The 20859-nt window shown below is 45.8% G+C and overlaps 1 protein-coding gene across 1 annotated transcript in view; it reads left to right on the forward strand.

Moving 5' to 3' along the window:
• The window catches only part of LOC133357205 (high-affinity choline transporter 1-like), a 36312-nt gene extending 20604 nt beyond the window's left edge, over positions 1–15708 (forward strand). The window contains exons 2-5 of the mRNA XM_061575035.1: positions 7430–7655; positions 8826–8939; positions 14753–14908; positions 15668–15708. Coding sequence (XP_061431019.1) covers positions 7472–7655; positions 8826–8939; positions 14753–14908; positions 15668–15708 — 495 coding nt within the window. The 5' untranslated portion in view covers positions 7430–7471. The remainder of the gene's footprint in view (positions 1–7429; positions 7656–8825; positions 8940–14752; positions 14909–15667) is intronic.
• Positions 15709–20859: the final 5151 nt, after the last annotated feature.

The raw sequence follows: 20859 nt of genomic DNA on the forward strand, positions 1-20859 counted from the left end.
TGGAAGTAACATCAAATCACTCTCTTGGGTACGTGGACAGAGTCCAGGGATTGATCGCACAAAAGTTAAAGTAAAATCGCCAGGACATGGTACACTAAGGGCAGAGGCAAAAACTGAAGGGAAATGGCAACACGAGCGACACGGCCCTGGGCGCGCACACAGAAAATGCACACCACTTAAACACAAGAGACACAGCACAGACCAAAGTGACAGATTGCCTGATGATAACTTGTTTGATGATGACGCTGTCAGCAATCAACTTTCGGAATACCTGTTCACCAGTAAAACCCTTAAGTTGATGGACAAGGCTCTAGTCAGAATTCCCGATTTTGACCCCCACAATAAGACTATGGATATCCACACACATATCGCGACAGTGGAAGAGGAGGCAATGATTAGAGGGCTGAGGAGACGGGATGAAAAAGCGAGTTTGTTGAAACGGACCTTACATAAAGAATCTATTCCATGGGTAAAGTCACTACCACACAAGGTTAGAAATGATTTTAAACAATTGAGCCTGGCAGTGATTCGGAAGTTTGGAGAATATTCGACACTCACTGAGGGGTTTTATGCTGTAAAATCGATGACCCAGGGCATGGACCAAGATCCACGTGACTACCTCGTCCAATTTAAAAGAGCGTATTACGCAGGCGATGTGAATCAATACCACGAAGGGGATAAAATGTTCAAAATAATGTTTTTTGAATCCTTGAGCCCAGAGATTACAGAAAGGGTGAGAATGGTTTTGAATCCAGAAACCGCATCCTTACGCCGCATAGAGAGCAAGGCGTACATGGCATGGTTATACAGAGCTAAGAATCATAATTCGGATCCAGAACACAGGGAGAGGGATGAGGAACCCAGCCTCTCAGAGAGGAATAAAAATCACCGAGCAGTCCCACCATGCAGAGAGCAGCAGAAACGCACGCACACATGGCAAAATAACCCAGAGAGAGGTTGGCACGAGAATGAGAGCGGCACAAAGCCGAACATTCAGGAGAATCGCAGGAGGGGGAGGTTCAGAATAGAACCATACCAACACCCCATGCCCCGACATGCGCAAGGTCAAGATTACCCACAGGGATGGCGAAGTAACAATCCAGGAAAAATTTGGCACCCAAATGGGAAAAACACTGGGCCAAGGGTGCAGGAGAATCGTAGGAGGGGGAGGTTCAGAACAGAACCATATCAACACCCCATCCCACGACACACGCAAGGTTCAAATTACGCACAGAGATGGGAAGATAACCACCTAGCGGGAAGGTGTTACACATACCGCGGAGGTATGGATGCGAACATTCACGAGAATCGCAGGATGGGAGGTCAAACACAATCGATACAATTCCGACCAATTCCTCCACCGGCTATACCAGGAGGGAATAGAGGAATAACACAGAATACGGTCCAAATACGTGATGAACCATCCACAGTGATTGAGAGCGGGCAGCCCATACGCGCCACACCCGCCGAGGTGTTAAACCCGGCGCTCAATGTGAAATACAGGCAGGCTGCAAGTGACAGGGCGGGCAAAAACGTGGACAGTGCTCCCGTAAATGACGCGCGGATCGAATACAAGGACAGGGTTGCATTGAAGCGTGATCGGACAGTACAAAAACAGACAGCAGGGACACGCCCTGAGGAGCGCAGGCATGAGCCTTTGAATGGAAAATATCCAAGGGAAACCAAAAATTATGTGGATCGGAGTGCTAAAATGGAGACGAATGTCCATGACGTATCGGGAATGGTGTTGAAATCCAACACACTAGTAAAAACAAAGAGGGCAACATTACGAGGGACAGAATTAAATCGACACACGGACTCGGCAAATGTGCATGTAATCGCAGAGAGAGCGAATGCCTCGAACCAAGGGTCAAAGTGGGTCGGGTGCGCGAATTCTGGTTATGTGCAGCACAATTTTCACCACACACTCCCACGACACAGAGAGTGAGAGAAGAAACTACAAAAACGAACCCCGAAAACCGTGATCGAATTATCGAAGTGATAAGTGGTGAACGAGGCAACATGAGGAAAGTAACGCATAAATGCGTTCGAAACCGCTACCTAGCGTTTCCCAGGATTTAACAAAAACAAAAATGAATATTCGTCGGAGTCATGATGTGTCAGAACCGATGTAACGCAATATCGATGTTTAACGCTTGTTTAATTTTCTTTGCTCAATTCAAAATAACCATGTTAAGTTGTGACACGTACGCGCGCGTTGTAAGGAATAGCAGCAAAACTTGAGGACAATCGATGGTTCATGATGGAAGAAGGGTATACATTTTTTTTAAAAATAACCCGTGGCCATTTGACCACTGGTCATTTTTAAAAGGGCGGAATGTTGTATACTAACCCTTCTTCCATAATTGAGATTAATAATATTTGATGATTTTTATATATTATCTTTTTACTTGTTTTTTTTAATGAGTGAAACACACCAAGCGCAGCAAACTGCAAAACACCAGGTGTTGTTAAGTAATGAACCGGAGGAGGGCTAGGATGGCAGAATTTACAACGTTGCTTCAAGGGAAGATAAGGCCTGATGAACGGGCACATGTCACCCGTGCAGGCGGCAGAGACAGTGGGAGTGTCAGCCAGACATAGTTAAGGCAAAAGCCCAATCATCCTGCATGGTTTTAAAGTAACGTCAAAATTCGAAATTCAACAACAGAGTAGGCTAAATTATCGATCCTCGCGCTCGCTCAAATTGGAGACCAGGCTGCGAGCTACATCAATGAACCATTGCCCATTTGCTAATCCAATACTGAATGTTAATATTACTGAAGTCAAAACGAATTCTATGACCTCAGCACATGGGCAAATAATAGGGCAGTGTCGACTCAAAGGCAATGGAAGAAAACAGAGGCGCCTTTGTCTAAATCACAACCACAGAAAACCAGGAATCATCACTGATTGTGTGTTCAGGAATTCCGAGCTAGTTAGAACACGTGCACAGGGGGGGAGCTGATGTAAACAACCCTGCGCGTCTGGATGTGAGGGGGCCTTGGACCTGGAATCAAGAATAAACACTCCCAGAGCAGAAGGTTGGCAGGGGGAGAGGTGATTTAAAAGAGGGTTGTATATCTCTCAAGGCACAAGACCCAGCTGAACAACACGGCTGCGGGGGTCACCAGAAGTTCGCATTCGCCTAGTTAAGACAAAAAGCTCAATTATTCTGTATTGCTATTAAAGTAACGTTAAAGTCGGAATTTAACAACAGAGTAGGCTAAAGTTATTGATATTCACACCCACTCCAATTAAACCAGGTCACAAGTTACGCCTACTGAACCATCACCATCATTAAGTCAATATGAAATGTTATTTCCATACTTCAATACTTTCTATACAATTCGACCCGAAGCATATGACAATCAGAACCTTCCTAAGTCAAAATTGAATCGCACCCAGACAGGAGCGAATAGTCAATATAAGGTTGAAGAGGGAAGGAAATCAAGAGCACGGCGAACTGCAAACGTAAGCAAAAAGCCGGGAACAACACCAGCCCAGCAACAGCGAGTGGGGCTTCGACAGGCCATAAAGTAGAATAATAACTCCCGGGGTCAGGGGACACAAGAAGAAGCAGGCAGACAAAAACCAGAACTGACTCCAAGGTTCAACCGCCCTCACCTACTCAGGGGTGACGGAAATTAATGAGGCCTTGAATTAACGGCAGGCAACAACAACGGCGAGCAGAGATAGGGTGGGGCAAAGACTGCAGGCTATGGAATGCAACTTCGTGTCAGTAAAGCCCTGACAAACAAGTTAAGTTAAAGACATCACAATACATAATATCGCACATAACATCAATGTTAACGCTATTCACCGTAAACTATATTCCGCTTATATAACCATCCAGGCACCAAGGAATACGAATTCCTAGGATCAAGAAACTTACCCCTTAACCTAAGATATCGGAAATAAATTAATAGTAATAAGTATATGCATGAAAGACAAAAGTTAAACTTATGGAAAAGCCAGGATAACGGGATGAATCACCACCAGGTCAAATATAAATACATAATAAAAAAAAAACAATGTTAAACCCAGGGTCGGAGAGAAAGGGAGATCCCGGCCGTCTTTGTATCCCCGCAGCGCGGGATAGGAGTGTGTATACGCTCGGGGAAACCTACACTTGAGTCAAGCACCACGATGGGAAACGACAGACCTTAGGTTACATACAGAATCATAACTGTGAAATAGTAAGGGACAAATGTTAACTTAAAACTTTTAACCATTTCTTTGTGCGCCGGGTCGGAGAGAGTGTTGCCCCCCTCCAGGTTGTGCAACACGAACAAAGACGCCTATGAGACGATTTGTAACGTCTGTGTTTTGGGTTCATGAAGAAGGCCAGACAAGAGATAAATTGCACCCAGACAGAGAGACGACTTCGAGACAATTTGTAACATCTGGTTGTTTGCTCGTGGGTTTTATGGAGGGAGTTGACAACGGAATATACCGTCAGTGATGCACACAAGGACATACGGACACACCTGCCTACGGACAGATCCTGACACAGCAAAAATCGGAAGCCCCGCCTTGTGGGCGGGATCCAGGGGGATTTTTCAGCATAAAGGAACGGATCCTGAACATTGGAAACCAGTGCGACGGGAGGGTCCACTCAGAAGCTCGACCGGGAGGGTCGACTCAGCAGGAGTGCGACGGGAGGGTCCACTCAGAAGCTCGACCGGGAGGGTCGACTCAGGAACGAGTGCGACCAGAGCGGGTCCACTCAGGAGTGCGACCAGAGAGTCGACTCAGGAGCGAGGGCGACCAGCGGGTCGACCCAGGAGCGAGCTCGACCGGGAGGGTCGACTCAGGAGCGAGCTGCGACCAGCGGGTCGGCTCGACTCATCTTCAGCTCGTCAATCTCTGCTGCCGCCGGAGATCTCCGCTGCCGCCGGTGGTGAGCGTCGCGACTTGGCGACGATCCAGCGCTGCACGCTACGAGCGAGTTGTGGGCGCCACCTACCGACCGGGTTCCGAACTGCGACAGCGTATCAACAGCCATCCGACAGGGGAGCGATGGATACGTATGACGCGCACCGCCCCCTCACCACACGACCACCAGGCGTCTGTTTGACCTAAAGAATCGACTCCGAACACTGACTATTCAAGACAACTCTTACCACTCAAACACACTCGAACCCATAAGCCATCCGTGGCTGGAAAGCATCACAACGAGACCGAGTGGTGGCCATCCGTCGTTTATAAGAGTATTCTTAATTTTTATCTTTAATATTTAGTGGGCTGTACTCTTAATCGCATAAATTCCCAACAGATCCATCAATACGAACTGATTCTTGGCACCTCCTTCCGCCGAGCCACGCTCACGTGGGGAGTGGTGGCCCACCGGACCCTTATCAGGTGATCTGGTCCCCAATTAGTAAACTTGGTATAAGATAACGATCTTCGGAAAAGGAGCACCATCGCAGGCCCTTACTCCGAGCCGTTCTGAGATAACCTGCCGATGTATCTGTTGAGATTGGTGCCTTTAAGAATAATAACTGTTTTGATTGTGTTTTTGTTTATCGCCGTATAATCTTTCAAGTATCTTTCAGTCATAATCGCCGCACGTACTCGCATCCTCTACAGAATATTCAACTGTTCCGTGACCCAAGGTGTTAACAACGTGATAAGGGTTGCGTATGATCAATAAGGAGTGCGGTACTGCGTGAACAATATTGAGTATAATCATTCATTAACGTTAAGGTTTTCTTAGCATAGTATTTGCATGTTTTAACGACTCTCTCTCTCACTAACAACCATCGCGTTATGCGGGATCCATGTGCCGTTGTCAAAGTGAAATCAGACAATCGTTGATGATACTGTATTGATGCCGTATTGACGTTCCGGGATTGAGAGTTCGCATACTATATCATAGTTAAGGTTGAATTAGTAATAAATTGATCAATACAGAAGTGGTTGTGTGATTCTTTCCTGAAATCTATGCATAAGATCTGCTTCTGCGTTGAGATTTGAACTTGGTGACCTTAATAAACACACTAATACATACTCAGTAAATGTTAAAGCGATAACGGGGTGAACCGGGGTCTGGTTATCATAACGACTTGCGTTATCATAATTACACCCACTCGCATAATTAATACGATTACCTCTCGAAATGGCATAATTAAAATGTGCGTAATTACATAAATTAACATATTTCCGGATAATTACACATTTGGCCAAATTTCATTAATTATTATTATTTCCACTGAATATTCATAACCCACACATACAACATAATAATTTCACCCACGCACGCATACAACATAACAAATTTTCATACCCAACATATACAACAGTAAGACTAAAAGAACACCAAAGAAACATTAAATTTTCTCAAACACAACTGTCGGCAGTGGCAGAGCATGCTTGTCAACAAGGACACTCAATTGATTTTGATAACGTTGAAGTGTTGTGTAAAACTAATTATTACTGGCCAAGACCAATTAGAGAATCCATTGAAATTGAGAGAAACAGAAATAACTTTAATCGCTCTGACAGCTACACGCTTAGTGCGGCCTGGAAGCGTATTATCAAATAAATACAATTACAATTCCTAATAAGGGAAACAAATACCAATGAATAACAATTGAATGATTACCAATCTATATAATTACAATACCCCCCCCCTCCTTGCCTCGAATCACTGCACCAGATTTAATTGAATTAAATGATGACGTCACCCTGCTGCTGCTCTATTTAAGACCGGAAGCAACAGGAGAGCTTCACCATTCTTGCCCGATGAAGCTGATTGTAATTATCAGCGAAACGTCGTACTACTCAAATTTTAAAATGCTGTTGATTCTCTCTTCAGCACACCGGTGGGCTAAAGAAGTGAATTATTTTGTCCTTTGAAAACGTGACACATTTTTTACTGTTTGGCCGTGTCGGGTGGTGGAGGGTTACGACACATTTATAAATAACGCGATCTGACCCAAAACCCTGTATTATGAATAGGAGATGTTAACTACCTCGCCTGGTATGCAGGGGGTCGTGGGTTCGATCCAGACCCTGACACCTGCTGCTGTATATTTGGAGTTTGCGGTGTCTCTCTCTCTCTCTCTCCCCGTGGTCACGTGGATTTTTCTCCAGGTCTTCTGGTTTTTCACTCCACGTTTAGAATCAACATCACGCGTTTAGAGTATTTAGCTGTTATGCATTTCGACTCGATAAGCCACTTCGTTGGGCTACCATTTCTGGCCAGGTCGCTTCTGAAAAATAGCTAGAAAGCTCAGTCGGCCTTACCTGGTAAAAACTTTAAATAGTTGAACGATATAAAACCCTGGATAGCATTGGCGTGATGCAATCCATGAAACAATTGCAATTTTTTTTGTATCTCAATGTGACATCCCATTATCGCGCGTTGTGTTTCCTCCCTCCGTTAACTGTCTCGTCGTCTCCCTCTCTGCGTGCGCCTCCTCAGAGCAAACTCGAATCGGAGGACCTCCACTGAGAAGCGATCACAATGGCAACGAACGTCGGCGGTTTGGTGGCGGTCATCGTGTTTTACATCGCCATCCTGGCGACGGGCGTGTGGGCATCGCGGAAGTCCAGAAAGACGGAGAAGCGATCCAAAAGCACGCGGAGCGAGATGGCCATGGTTGGGGACCGCAAAATGAACGTAATCGTCGGGATCTTCACGACCACAGGTGTGCCGTGCAAAGACAAAGATTCCCCCGTGCGTGTGTGTGGCCTTGACAGACCTTATTGGGGCAATTGCTGTGAGCGGGCAGCACCTGCGAAGCAGAGGTCGCAAACGGGTTTTGATTCCTTACCCGTACCCGGCCGCACCAGGGTCGCAAACGGGTACCCGTACCCGGCCGTACCCGTACCCTACCCGTACCCAGCCGGGTATCGGGTACCTGATTGCGACCTCTGGGATGAAGCCATGTTGCAGGCGCGGGTGGGTTGATTCTAGGAACTTGAATTGTGAGAAGAGACAAGACGTTGGGAAATGAGTGACAAACAGTTACTCACCAGTGACTCACGGTCTACCCGTACCCGTACCCAGCCGCACCAGGGTCGCAAACGGGTACCCGTATCCGGCCGGGTACGGGTAGCCGGGTATCGGGTATGGTACGGGTATCGGGTACCCGGTTGCGACCTCTGCTGCGAAGGCCCACGACGGCGCACGAAGGGGATGGGTCGCCAGGTCCAGGCGGTACCGGTCCATCTCCCGGCAGACGATTGGCAGCTTTAACTCGACATTGAGCGTCCGGACATCCCACGTGGCCAGCCACAGTCGTTTTCTGTTTCTGGAAGAATTCTGACTGGGAGGGGTTCGAACTGGCTCCGCCAAATGGGGCTTTGGCTCGAAGGCGTCATGAACGCCTGTTCCCCCTCTTGGTGCCTCCGGCACAAGCTTAATTGGGTGTTTCCACCGTGGTATTTGGTCAAAAAAGAAAAATACTCGCAGACTCACGCCAAAGCCAAAGTTCGCCCGTATAGCCTGAAAAGACTGTTGGGGTAAGTGCTGTTCAGCGGGTAGCACCTATGAAGGCCGCAACGGCGCACGAGGGGGGTGGGGTGGCCAGCACCACGCCCAGCCGCCTTTGTCTCCTCAGTGGTGATGCTTACACACCGCACCAGGTACTCATTTGAGGCCGAGTCGACCCAGGGGGGGGGGGCAGGATCGATTCAGATCATCAAACGGGAATCGAACTGCGCCACCGCTCCCCATCTACATGCAAACGCACGCACACCACGCACACACACACATCGCACAGACGGTACATTGCCGTTTTTAAGTTTGTGAGCACATAGCCTTGGTGTCATGTCGTGTGTGTGTGTCCCCCCCTCCCCCCTTCTTATATCTGTAGCCACGTGGGTTGGAGGGGCTTACATCAACGGCACGGCGGAGGTCATATATACGCCCGGAATGGGCTTAGCGTGGATGCAGGCTCCCATCGGCAGTGCTGTCAGCCTATTTGTCGGTATGAAAGCACGCACTTGCACCAAGGACAAATCTCTACCGTTCATCGCCAAAAGTAATGGCAGACCTCTCGAAAAATGTGTCACTTCATCCGTTAAAAAAAATCCACCTCTGAGAATTGAGAATATAATGTTGGCTGCCTTGCAATGTACGTGTCTCTACTAGTAGGGATGGATCTATGGGATCCCGGCAGTAGTTCTGCGATGTCTGCTTCTTTCGCGGGGCCATTCTCAAACACATGGGCGGTGTTTCGATTTAAAGCTTTCGTGACTGCATGGATTCATCTTCTTGGTTCTTTCGGTAAAGTCACGTAGAAGGGAAATAATAAAAATAAAACATAATAAAATATTGTTATGTTTTATTTTTATTATTAAATAATAATAACATCCTCATCTTCTTGGTTCTTTTGGTAAAGTCACGTAGAATAGAAATAATAAAATAATAAAAATAAAACATAATAAAATAATTCTCACGACGTTTCGGCCACAACGCAAGCAGCCGTCCTCAGGTGAAGAAGAGGTCTGTCGAGAAGACAGAGTCTTATCAGAGTCTTATCGACAGACCTGGTCTTCACCTGAGGACGGCTGCTTGCGTTGTGGCCGAAACGTCGTGAGAATTGTATTTTATTATGTGTTTTATTATTTTATTATTTCCATTCTACGTGACTTTACCGAAAGAACCAAAAAGACATGGGGGTGGAATAAAATTTGCATAAAAAAACTCCACGAGTGATTAACAACAATCACCGCCGTTAAGAATCGTTTATGCGTCTCGACGCGGCACACTTGAATGCAATACAAAACAACAACAACAACAACATTGAAATCCGTAGGCTAAGGGGCCGTCCATAAATGACGTCACGCGATTTTGGACGATTTTTGACCCCCCCCCCCCTCGTCACACAGCGTCACAAAAAGTCAGACCCCCCCCTCAAATATGACGTCACAAAGCTCTGCCCCCCCCCACTCTGATGTTGTAGGAGAAAACATTTATTAAAAAGTCTGCTTCATTAAGTAGAACGTGTTGTCTATATTAATTTAAAGTTGCGCATTTTGATGTGACGTCACATTTCTCAAACCCCCCCCCCCCCTCGTCACACATCGTCACAAATGTCTGACCCCCCCCCCTAGGTGCGTGACGTCATTTATGGACGGTCCCTAACCTTAAACGATGTAATAAGTCCTTTCTAAACTCATTGATCGCGAACAATGTGGTTCTCAAGAGTATCCAGCGAGCGCGAACAAATGAAGTGGCACGTGCGTAGGCGTCTATTGAATGTTGTTGTTGTTTGTTTGTTGTTGTTGTCGTTACCCGCTTGCCGTTACGAGCCGGTCGGGCTAACCTCACGTAAACGGACAAATGGTGAGAAAAAAAAAAACCCAAAAATGTCCGTTCCGTTATTTCGTGCGTCGTTCGTTTCTCAGAACCATCGCAAAAGGAGCCGTCCATAAATGACGTCACGCACCTGGGGGGGGGGGGGGGGGGGTTCAGACATTTGTGACGATGTGTGACGAGGGGGGGGGGGGTTGAGAAATGTGACGTCACATCAAAATGCGCAACTTTAAATAAATATAGACAACACGTTCTACTTAATTAAATAGACGTTTTTAAAAATGTTTCCTCCTACAATATCAGAGCGCAGCGCCACATTAAATACGCACTTCAATGACAATAGTTTAAAGCGATTTGAAGCATGTTTTAGTTTTTGGGGGGGGGGGGCAGAGCTTTGTGACGTCATATTTGAGGGGGGGGGGTCTGACTTTTTGTGACGCCGTGTGACGAGTAGGGGGGGGTCAAAAATCGTCCAAAATCGCGTGACGTCATTTATGGACGGCCCCAGAGTCAGGCAAGGGGGAGAGGGGCGGTAGGGGGGGGGGCTTGGCTGGAACAATATTCAACAAGGCGGGGGGAGGGGAGGGGTCAAGTTTGGTGGAGAATCACCGGATCGAGACGCGGCTGCCTCACCTGGTGAGCATCCACTCTTCCCCAGGGTTTCCCCAGCCCTTGGACCAACACAATCCCCAAATCCTCCCTCCGAGCCTGTTCTTCTGGGCCGTGGCTGTGGGGGGCCCGGTGGGATGGGGGAGGGGTGGAAGGAGGTGGTGGGGGGCAGGTTGGGGGGAGGGGTAGAAGGTCGAGTTTCGGCCCCTAATAGCACTCCCCACAGTAACCCAGCAAGGTGAATCGGCGGGATTGTAATGTTGGAATGTGGTGAAAATACAATTACAAATAATACATTTTAACCGCCACGCGTGAAAACGAACTTTTTTTTTAAAAGCAGAATACTACATATGACAATCAATCATGTGATTAGGCCATCGGCATGTTAGCTTGCAAAGGCAATTATCGAGCAGCAATTTGTTTCAGCAGCAACAACAACAACAACAACAAAACTCTGGACTGACATCGGACCTTCTGCGTCTGGCTTGTCAAACACAACGCTGCTGTGAACGCCACAGATGATGTTTCTTGGCAACAGTCGATGCGATTCCCACTGCTCAAATAAGCGCCAAAAAGCGGTTGTTCAAACGCAAAGCGGCACGCGAACTCGATCTGCATTCCCGTCGGATGAATGCCACAATAAGCACGGCCTCGTTGCGTTGATATCTCTTAGTTCCGGCTGTCGACAGATTAGGAGGAGCTGCCAGAAGCCACTCTTTGGTTCTTTCGGTAAAGTCACGTAGAACGGAAATAAATAAATTTGAAAGACAAAACACAGACACGGAGACACAGAGAGAGAGAGAGACACACGACATAGACTTTACCGAAAGAACCACAGAGTAATTCATGCAGTCACGAAAGTTTCAAATCAAATTTGCCAGAAGTCAATTTCACGATGCCCTACGATCGGTGCTCCGGGGAAGTTTTTGTGCCTCTCAATTGATTCGTCCTCCAAATTCTCTGAAGGCCACGTGGACTACGGTATCCTATTCTTTGGGTATGGCTCGTGGGGGTGGATGGCTGGGGCAGGGAAATTGAACAATGCCTCTTAGTCAGGAGCTATTTCCCTACAACTCGTTCAACCTTCAACACAAAACGTGCATTATCAGAGGCTGTTCAAGCCGGCTGCTTTCACTGTCCGTCCTTCGCCTTCAGCTGTTCGTTCCCTTCTCCCTCTCCATCTTATTCTTCCTTCTCTGATCCTCTTCTCCCTCGTTCCTTCGCTCGCTGTTCCTTCCTCCAGTCCCTCTTCTCGTGCGCTATTTGTTCGAACCGCTACTTATTTAGTCTTCAACTCTCCGATTGTCCGCCGGGTTCTTTACCCCGTCATCCTGCATGGCAGCTCACGGTCGAAATACTCCGCGGCGAGACTAAAAAAAAAAACCTCCTTTTCCATCCTCCTCCTCCTCCTCATCCATCCTCCTCCTCCTCATCATCCATCCTCCTCCATCCTCATCCATCCTCCTCCTCCCTACATCAAGGACCAAGGGGACCGCCGCTGCCAGGCGACGTCTCTTTGCGGCGGTCCCCCTCCCACCCCATCGCCGTCTGAAACGCGGCCACCACCGAGCCACAGATTTTGTATCAGCAATCGATCTCCACTGGGCTTTTGAAGAGACACTTAAAAGGCCCACCTCTTTCTTCTTAAAGGCCCACCTCTTTCTTAAAGGCCCACCTCTTTCTTAAAGGCCCACCTCTTTCTTCTTAAAGGCCCACCTCTTTCTTAAAGGCCCACCTCTTTCTTCTTAAAGGCCCACCTCTTTCTTAAAGGCCCACCTCTTTCTTAAAGGCCCACCTCTTTCGCCTGACATTCGAACAACTCTGAGCTTGGCTCCACGTCTCAGTTCGTGGTAATTTATGTCCGTGAACTATCGTGCACTACAAATTGCATGATTATTATTATTAGCGAGACCCTTACAATTTAACCGCAATATTCCTTCGAATTACCGTAAAACATCTTTATTTTTTTCACACAGACCAAAGGGACTGATGTATATGATGACACAAGCATTTTCTTATCGACATCATATCACGATGATGCCATCATCAGCTTAATTCAGGGCATTTCGTAATTGTTTCGAGATCGTTTACCAGAGATTACACATGTCCATCACAGTGCACCAAGCCCCACCACATTTCTTCTAGATCTCAAGCTTTCGTGACTGCAAGGACTCATACTCTTAGTTCTTTCGGTAAAGTCACCACGTAGGTAAAAAATGAAATAAAATTTAATAAAAAATAAAACAATGAAAATCACGACGTTTCGGAGGCAACACAAGTCTCCGTCATCAGGTGGGACCGTCACAGCCAGATTAGCTGCATCAAGTGAGGGAGGGGTTCACTTGATCCACCACATTTCGCCATCGAATACAAACAAACGCAGGCTATAGAGCAGCGATGCTTAACCTTCACTGCAAGCGTTGTGCCCCTTTGATTCTCAATCGTTAAAAACAAATAAGAACGGATAATGATACACTGTAAATGTGACGTTAATAGCTTCACGAAGTCAAAGAGTCTCGCCATCATTGTCAAAGCACGTGGCCTGGAATCTTCTCCAGGTGGTCTCCAGAGCCCGAAGGCAGCGCATCTCTCGTGGTGTCGTTGCAAATTCTCAGAAGTGTTCACATGTTTCTTTTTTAAACACCCCGTATAGGTTTCATGAAACAAAGTAAGTTGTACATATTTTTTTCTACCTACGTGACTTTACCGAAAGAACCAAAGGGTATGTATGGATTCATGCAGTCACGAAAGCTTCAAATCAAAAGTAAGTTGTAACTTAGGTGCCCATGCTCCATTTGTGTTGTCGATGATTTATCTTCTAAAATAAAAAAAAAATCTGGCCACGTCTCGCACCCCCAGAAAGGGCATCTCGCAGCCCCAGGCGGTGGTGTAATGCACCCTTAATCTTAATCTAAGTTGTCTTGTGGTTGTTGTTTGACTTGCATCCCACTGGGATTTTTGCACACAGCGTTGGTGTACGGTGCTTTTTCTGCAATATTTTGCTGTTTTTTCTTGGATTTTCTGTTTGCACATAGTAGATGTTTTCTTGTTCATGTTTTAGTTTTTTTTGTTTGTTGCGGTTGCACCCGTTTCAAGAGCCGAATGGCTCACAGGGCTATACCTAATAAAATGAAACTTGAAAAACTTGAACCCCCAGAGCGAGCGTGCAACCAGCACGTTAAGAGCCACTGCTACAAAGTAAAACGCAACCCGCGCGTATGAAACTGGAAGGTTTGCGAATTCACATTCCTGGTTGGGAATCGACTCGGCCCATCATTTCTGCGGGGGTTGCTAAAGTGAGTACCGCTTTGCGGGAAAGACAACAATGGTGAGCCCCATGGATAGACTCACCCCCGCCATATGAAGAGGAATTTCCACAAGGATTCATACTCTTAGTTCTTTCGGTAAAGTTACATAAAAAAACTGAAATTCAAATTAATAAAAATCAAACAATTAAATCACGACGTTTCATATTTTATTATTTTATTTTTATTAATTTTAATTTCATTTTTTTTTTACCTACGTGACTTTACCGAAAGAACTAAGAGTAGGAATTCCCACCCCTAAGCTCAGGGGCTCTGTACAAACTGGACATGGGCACCAGCTCAACGCTCACATGAGCAAGAAATCACTTTGACTTGAACTCACGGGTGTGCATTATGATTATTATTATTACGTTGCTATCCAAAACTGGTTTCAATTGAAGCTCACGAGTTCAAAATCCCGTGATGACAAATCAAGGTGACGTGACCAAAATGAAAGAAGATCGTTGACAGAGCGAGAGACGGAGAGTGGGAGAGCGATAACTGAATGACCCCCCCCCCCTGACCCCCTCCATGTTGCATTCTTTGTCATTGTGACGCACCCACACAGCCGCGCTCTTCTTCGCAAAGCCCATGCGCTCACGCACCTACATCACGATGATTGACCCCTTTCAAATCAAGTACGGAAAGTGGATGGGGTCAATCTTCTTCATCCCGGCAGTCTTCGGAGACCTCTTCTGGGCAGCCGCCACTCTCACCGCGCTTGGTAAGATACATTGTGTGGGGTGGGGGGTGGGGGCTTTGTATGTCCACATTTACGAATCGTGGGTACACATCAACAATAATTATACTGGTGAACACACTTTTTCTGGCATAAGGTATTCCAACGGTTTTAAGGTAATTTTGGGGTGCTGATTCCAAATCTGGCATCGGGTTTTGTCTATCACATCAGGTTTTTGAGATGTCAAATATTGCATTTTCAATAAAAACTGCAAATTTATGCTCATATACGAATAGCTAAACAGACATCCATACAATAATAAGATAAGATACAATATACAATAATAATGAGACAAACGTTTAATGAGCCGTAGCACAAAGTTGTGAGAGTGACTGCATATCAATGTGAGTGAATGCATATTACCATGCAAGAATTTAATTGTGAAGATAAGAAAAATATGTACAAAAAGGTCATTCACAATAGTGATGTTACATCTGCATAAACGACCTCTTCTTTGACGATCTCCGATGTACAGCTTGTGGAATGTCTCTCATCAAGGACCAGCAGTAATCTGCAATCATGTTAGAGTCCCATCGGCCTTGGTAACGTTCTTCCATAACTTTGATGTCTTGATGAAAGCGTTCAGTTTGCTCTTCGCTCACGTGACCCATGTTCTCTGGAAACTGGGCCACGTGACTATGTAAGTAGTGAACCTCGATGCTCATTCTACATCCAAGTGCTTGGAAACTCAAGAGCAGCTCCTCCATAATCTCTCGATAGTTGTCCGCTTTCCTGTTCCCGAAGAAAATTCCGCACCACATCAGAGAATGCATTCCAAGTGCTAGCCCTCTGCCGCAGTCATTGTTGTAACAAAGTGTGGATCCCTGATGAGTGTTCTTATTTGAGGGCCATCAAATATTCCTGCCTTTTTCTTCTCGGCACTGAGACTTGAAAAGGTTGAACATATACAGCTGAAGCAGTCTCCAGTGTGATCAAGAGCTTTGACGAATTGCTTCATTAACCCAAGTTTTATGTGCAGTGGGGGAAATACAATTTTATTCCTACCAAACAGAGGCTCATTCTTGATGTTCTTGTCACCAAGCGTCAAACTTATTCTTGGTGGCCAGTTCTCTTTTTAACCCAGTGTTCTAATGTAGCCCTCGGTCCCAGTAGCACCTGAAATAAGGGTATTTGGTGTGACCCTCCATTCTGATGATTTACAGAGCTCGCTGTTGGGATTTTACAGGATTAGCTTAATTGTTTTAATGAACACACGAGGGGTGGGGGGAAATGGATAACACATGGGATGGATAACATATGGGAGGGTAGGAGCTGCAGGTGTTGGCCAGGAGAAGAGGCTCTCGCCAGTGGAGGTGTGTGTCCTGGTGGCACGGTGCCCCAAGGGTCTTATTTAAATCCTTTATATTAAGTTCGCTTACGTGCTTGCGTGCTTGCTTGCTTGCTTACGACCGTGCAAATCTTTCGGTCGTTTTTTAACCCATTTCCCGTGATCCAATCGAGCTGACATTTTCCACACAGACTCGTTGTACGTGACAATTAATTTTAGTGAAAAAAAAAATGTCAAAATTTTTACACTGTTTAGGGGAAATTTTTTTAATATTTAATTACCAATTGCTTAATGCTGGCAGACAATCATCTGACCCATAGGTGGCAGCCATCTCAAGCCAGAGGACGAGAGGACTCTAGCCGCCATGCATATAAAGGGTTTATAGTGAAAAACTTTGTTTTTACGGGTTAATTTTTTTATTATTTTAAAATCACAGCCGCTGAGTGTGCAGGAGGCACTTACCTAGAAGTGGAGTGAGGAAGTATTCCCGATTTTCAGATGACTCTTTTAAATAAAGTAAATCCAGGGTTGATGCTAAAGTTTAACTGATCCTCAAATTTATTTTATTGATCCGCAAATGGAAGTGATGTCAATTCCACGGTATCACTTCCACAACTTCTCACCCAAGAGGGCCGTCACGTGATTTCACCGTTCTCACATTGTTTACGATGTAAAGAATTCTGAAATTGAAATGATCGTTTGACTGTTAAAATTATTACATTTAGTGCATGAACAGCAAAACGTCACTACCATTTAATTAACGTAAATAAAAAACACTAAAAGCTGAAATAAAATTTTAAATGTTGCCCAAAATCCAGAAGTCCACAAAAAAATATATTTATTGGATTCATTTGAAACATCGGAAAAATGTGGATTATCTGAAGAAACACATTCAGATTTATCAGAAACCGGACGTGAAGCCACCTCATTTCCCACCAAATGTAGCATCACGTATTATCACCTATTTTATTTTTGAGCATCAAGACATTTTACATGAGCACATTATGCAAACTTTCAGAGACAAAAAAAAAGATTCGATGTCATTGCGAGAGAAAAAACAAAATCAGCAGAATTCAAAATCCAAAGCTAATCTCGAGGACGTATGCAGTATGGACACCATTAATACTGTTAGGACCCACTGGTTCCACCAGCCCACAGGGGATTATTGTGTCCGTCCGTCGTGAAGGGAGGGGCTGGGGTGGGGAGGGAGGGGCTGGGTGGGGAGGGGAGGGGTGGGGAGGGGCTGGGTGTGGGAGTGGTGGGGAGGGGCTGGTGGGGAGGGGCTGAGTGGGGGGTGGGAGGGGTGGGGCTGGGTGGGAGGAGAGGGGCTGGTCACCCCGTGGTGCCCTTATAAAACTCAACGTTTACCTACTCACGCCGGCTTGTGCCCGCCCTCACGTCGGCCATATTGCGGAATACACCACGCCGCCGTTGACCCTGGCCATTGGCGAGCAACCCAACGTTCCTACCAGTCTCCCTCCGCAGGAGGAATGTGTTCAATGAATACTAACGGTCACGTGTGCTTGGTTTGCCTTTTTCCAGGCTCAACGTATCAGCGTCATTCTGGCATCGACGGATGATCGCCGTGATGATTTCAGCCTTCGTTGCCATCTTCTAACCGCTTCTCGGAGGCCTCTATTCCGTGGCTTACACTGACACTAATCCAACTCGGCTTCATCGCCATTGGCTTGGTGAGCTCATTACGGCCAATGTCAGGAGGAGACAGCTGAGATGCCTTGGCTCCAATGTGCAGTGGTGCTTCAAAAAACATGTCAACACTTCTGAGGTTTTGCAACAATGCCACGGGCGCTGGAGATGACCTGGAAAAGATTCCAGGCACGTGTTGACAATGATGGCGAACCAGTGGGAGACTCTTTGACCTTTTGAAGCTACTAACATGGTTATCATGTCACAGTGTATCATTATCCGTTTCTTTGGCCATTAAAAACGATAGTCCCATATTAGTGTTGACTTTTTTAAAGCACCCTGTATGAGGACACCTGATATAAGCAGACATTTTGTGAGCTATCAAGTTCTTTTTGTGCCGGATTATGCTAGTGCGGGGCCTGTTGCATATGTTATAAAGGGGCCCTAAATAAATAAATAAACACATTAAAACACACACACATGTTTTACTTGCATGATAAAGTAATTGGACTTTTTCATTTGCTATACAGCCAGATATTACGACAAATCGCTAACCTTAAACACCCGGTCGTTCGTAAAAGTCGAAGGCGGTATAGTACTATAGTAATAGAGCAAGTGCAGAATCACTGCACCGGAATTGATAGCTTGAAAGCATTTAGTGCGGGGCCCTTGAAAGTGCGGGGCCCGTAGCTACTACATATATAGCTGCTACATGTGTAGCTGCTACATGTGTAGCTGCTACATGTGGTGTAGCTGCTACATGTGGTGTAGCTGCTACATGTGTTGTAGCTGCTACACGTGTTGTAGCTGCTGCACGTGTTGTAGCTGCTGCACGTGTTGTAGCTGCTGCACGTGTTGTAGCTGCTGCACGTGTAGTAGCTGCTGCACGTGTAGTAGCTGCTGCACGTGTAGTAGCTGCTGCACGTGTAGCTGCTACTTGTGCTACTGGGATAATCGGGCACTGGCTGTCAGCTGCCGTCCCTGTAAAGGAGCTGCTCAGCCAGTGAAGCCGTAGGGGCCATCCACTTAGCAGGTAGGCAACATCTGTCAAAACTTGACCCCTACCCCTCCCTGTACGCACGCGTACTTTTTACACCCACCCCCCCCCCCCGAATCCCATAGAACGGCCGATATTGAATCCACGCAAAAACGACCAAGGATTCATAATAATATTAACGTGTTTAAGCAAACAGATAGTCCACCGCCGGACTATAACTCATTTGAAGGCCAATGTAGACAAATTATTATCGAGGCTTCACACCCACCCCGTTTCCTATGCGTACATGGTCAGTAGACCCCCTAATAAGCAAGCTACGCATTTGGGTTAACCCCCCCCTCCCCTCCATGCGTACGTACTCTATGGATGGGTGGCCCCTTAGCGGGTCAAGTAAAATACGAGTGAGAATTATTTATTATGTTTTATTTTATTATTTTTATTTCCCTTTTACGTGACTTTACCAAAAGAACCAAGAAGATAAAATACGAGTCTCGATTTGTACGTAATGGGTTCACGTGACCCCCCCCCCCATCTCCCCCACAGTCCCTTCAGTGCACGGCGGGCGCAGTGGTATGTAAACATACTCGTGGCACGGTAGAAAGGAATAAGTAAAATAATGCAATAAAAGATTATTAAATAATTCTCCGGACGTTTCCGGCCACAACGCAGCAATCCGTCCTCAGTGAATCCAGGTCTGTCTTTGATACGTCTTCCTGAATTTACCTAAATAAACAATAAGATGAATCCCTGCAGTCACGAAAAGGCTTTAAATGTCAAATTTAATACTCGGTTTCCTCATAGCAAGACGAGCTCGAGTTCGATTCGCATGTCGAGTGCCTTTCTGCGTGGAGTGTGCAACATCGCCCCCTACGGCGATAAAAAAAAAGTCCACGGGAAGAGTCTCGATTTAAAGCTTTCGTTACTGCAGGTATTCCTACTTCTGGTTCTTTCGGTAAAGTCCACGTAGAAGGGAGATAATAAATATAAAAAAAAACATAATACACAATAATTCTCACGACGTTTCGGCCACAACGCAAGCCGCCGTCCTCAGGTGAAGAATAGGTCTGTCGAGAAGAATAGGTCGGTCGAGAAGACAGACCTATTCTTCACCTGAGGACGGCTGCTTGCGTTGTGGTCGAAACGTCGTGAGAATTATTTTATTATGTTTTATTTTATTATTTTATTATTTCCCTTCTACGTGACTTTACCGAAAGAACAAAAACACGTGGCAGGTTCCTCCTGACCCCTGGAGACGATGTTCCTTTTTAAGATGTCGGCTTACGCGACCAATATCATCCGTGATAGAGGTGTTTTTTGGGGGTTCGATCTCGTAACGCGATCTAACCCCCCCCCCCCCCAAAAAGCCTCTATGATGGACGAAGTTCCTTGTTAAACGAGCACAAAGAACGAAACGAGTCTCTGCGTGAACCACAATGTCAAAACAAACAAGTTCTGAATCGCATTGCGACAATGCATCAACATTTCGAGAGAGATGGCCACTTAAATTTCGATTTAAAGCTTTCGTGACTGCAGGGATTCATCTTCTTGGTTCTTTCGGTAAAGTCACGTAGAAGGGAAGTAATAAAATAATAAAAATAAAACATAATAAAATAAAATTATATAATTAAATAATAGTTTATATCCTTCTGTTTTCTTTTTATTATTTTATTACTTCCCTTCTACGTGACTTTAGCGAAAGAACTAAGAACATGCTGGGTCTCTTGTTGTAACGGTTCTCTATATAACCTTGTTTTAACAGTTCTCTCGCTGGTTCAGCATTTCCACTGCCGGATTATTTTTGTGTTGCGATCGAAACGTCGTGATATTTTATTATTTTTGTTTTAGTTTATTTTTCTGCCTACGTGACTTTACCTAAAGAACCAAAGAGTATGTGTTCCTGCAGTCAGGAAAGCTTCAAATCAAGAATGCTGTGCCATTATACGTTTGTATTTATTACGAATTAATTGTTAAGCGGCGAATAACAACTGCTTCCATTCGTCACGA

Source organism: Lethenteron reissneri, chromosome 57 (assembly GCF_015708825.2).
Source record: "Lethenteron reissneri isolate LAM-NWPU_2019-01 chromosome 57, ASM1570882v1, whole genome shotgun sequence".
NCBI lineage: Eukaryota > Metazoa > Chordata > Hyperoartia > Petromyzontiformes > Petromyzontidae > Lethenteron > Lethenteron reissneri.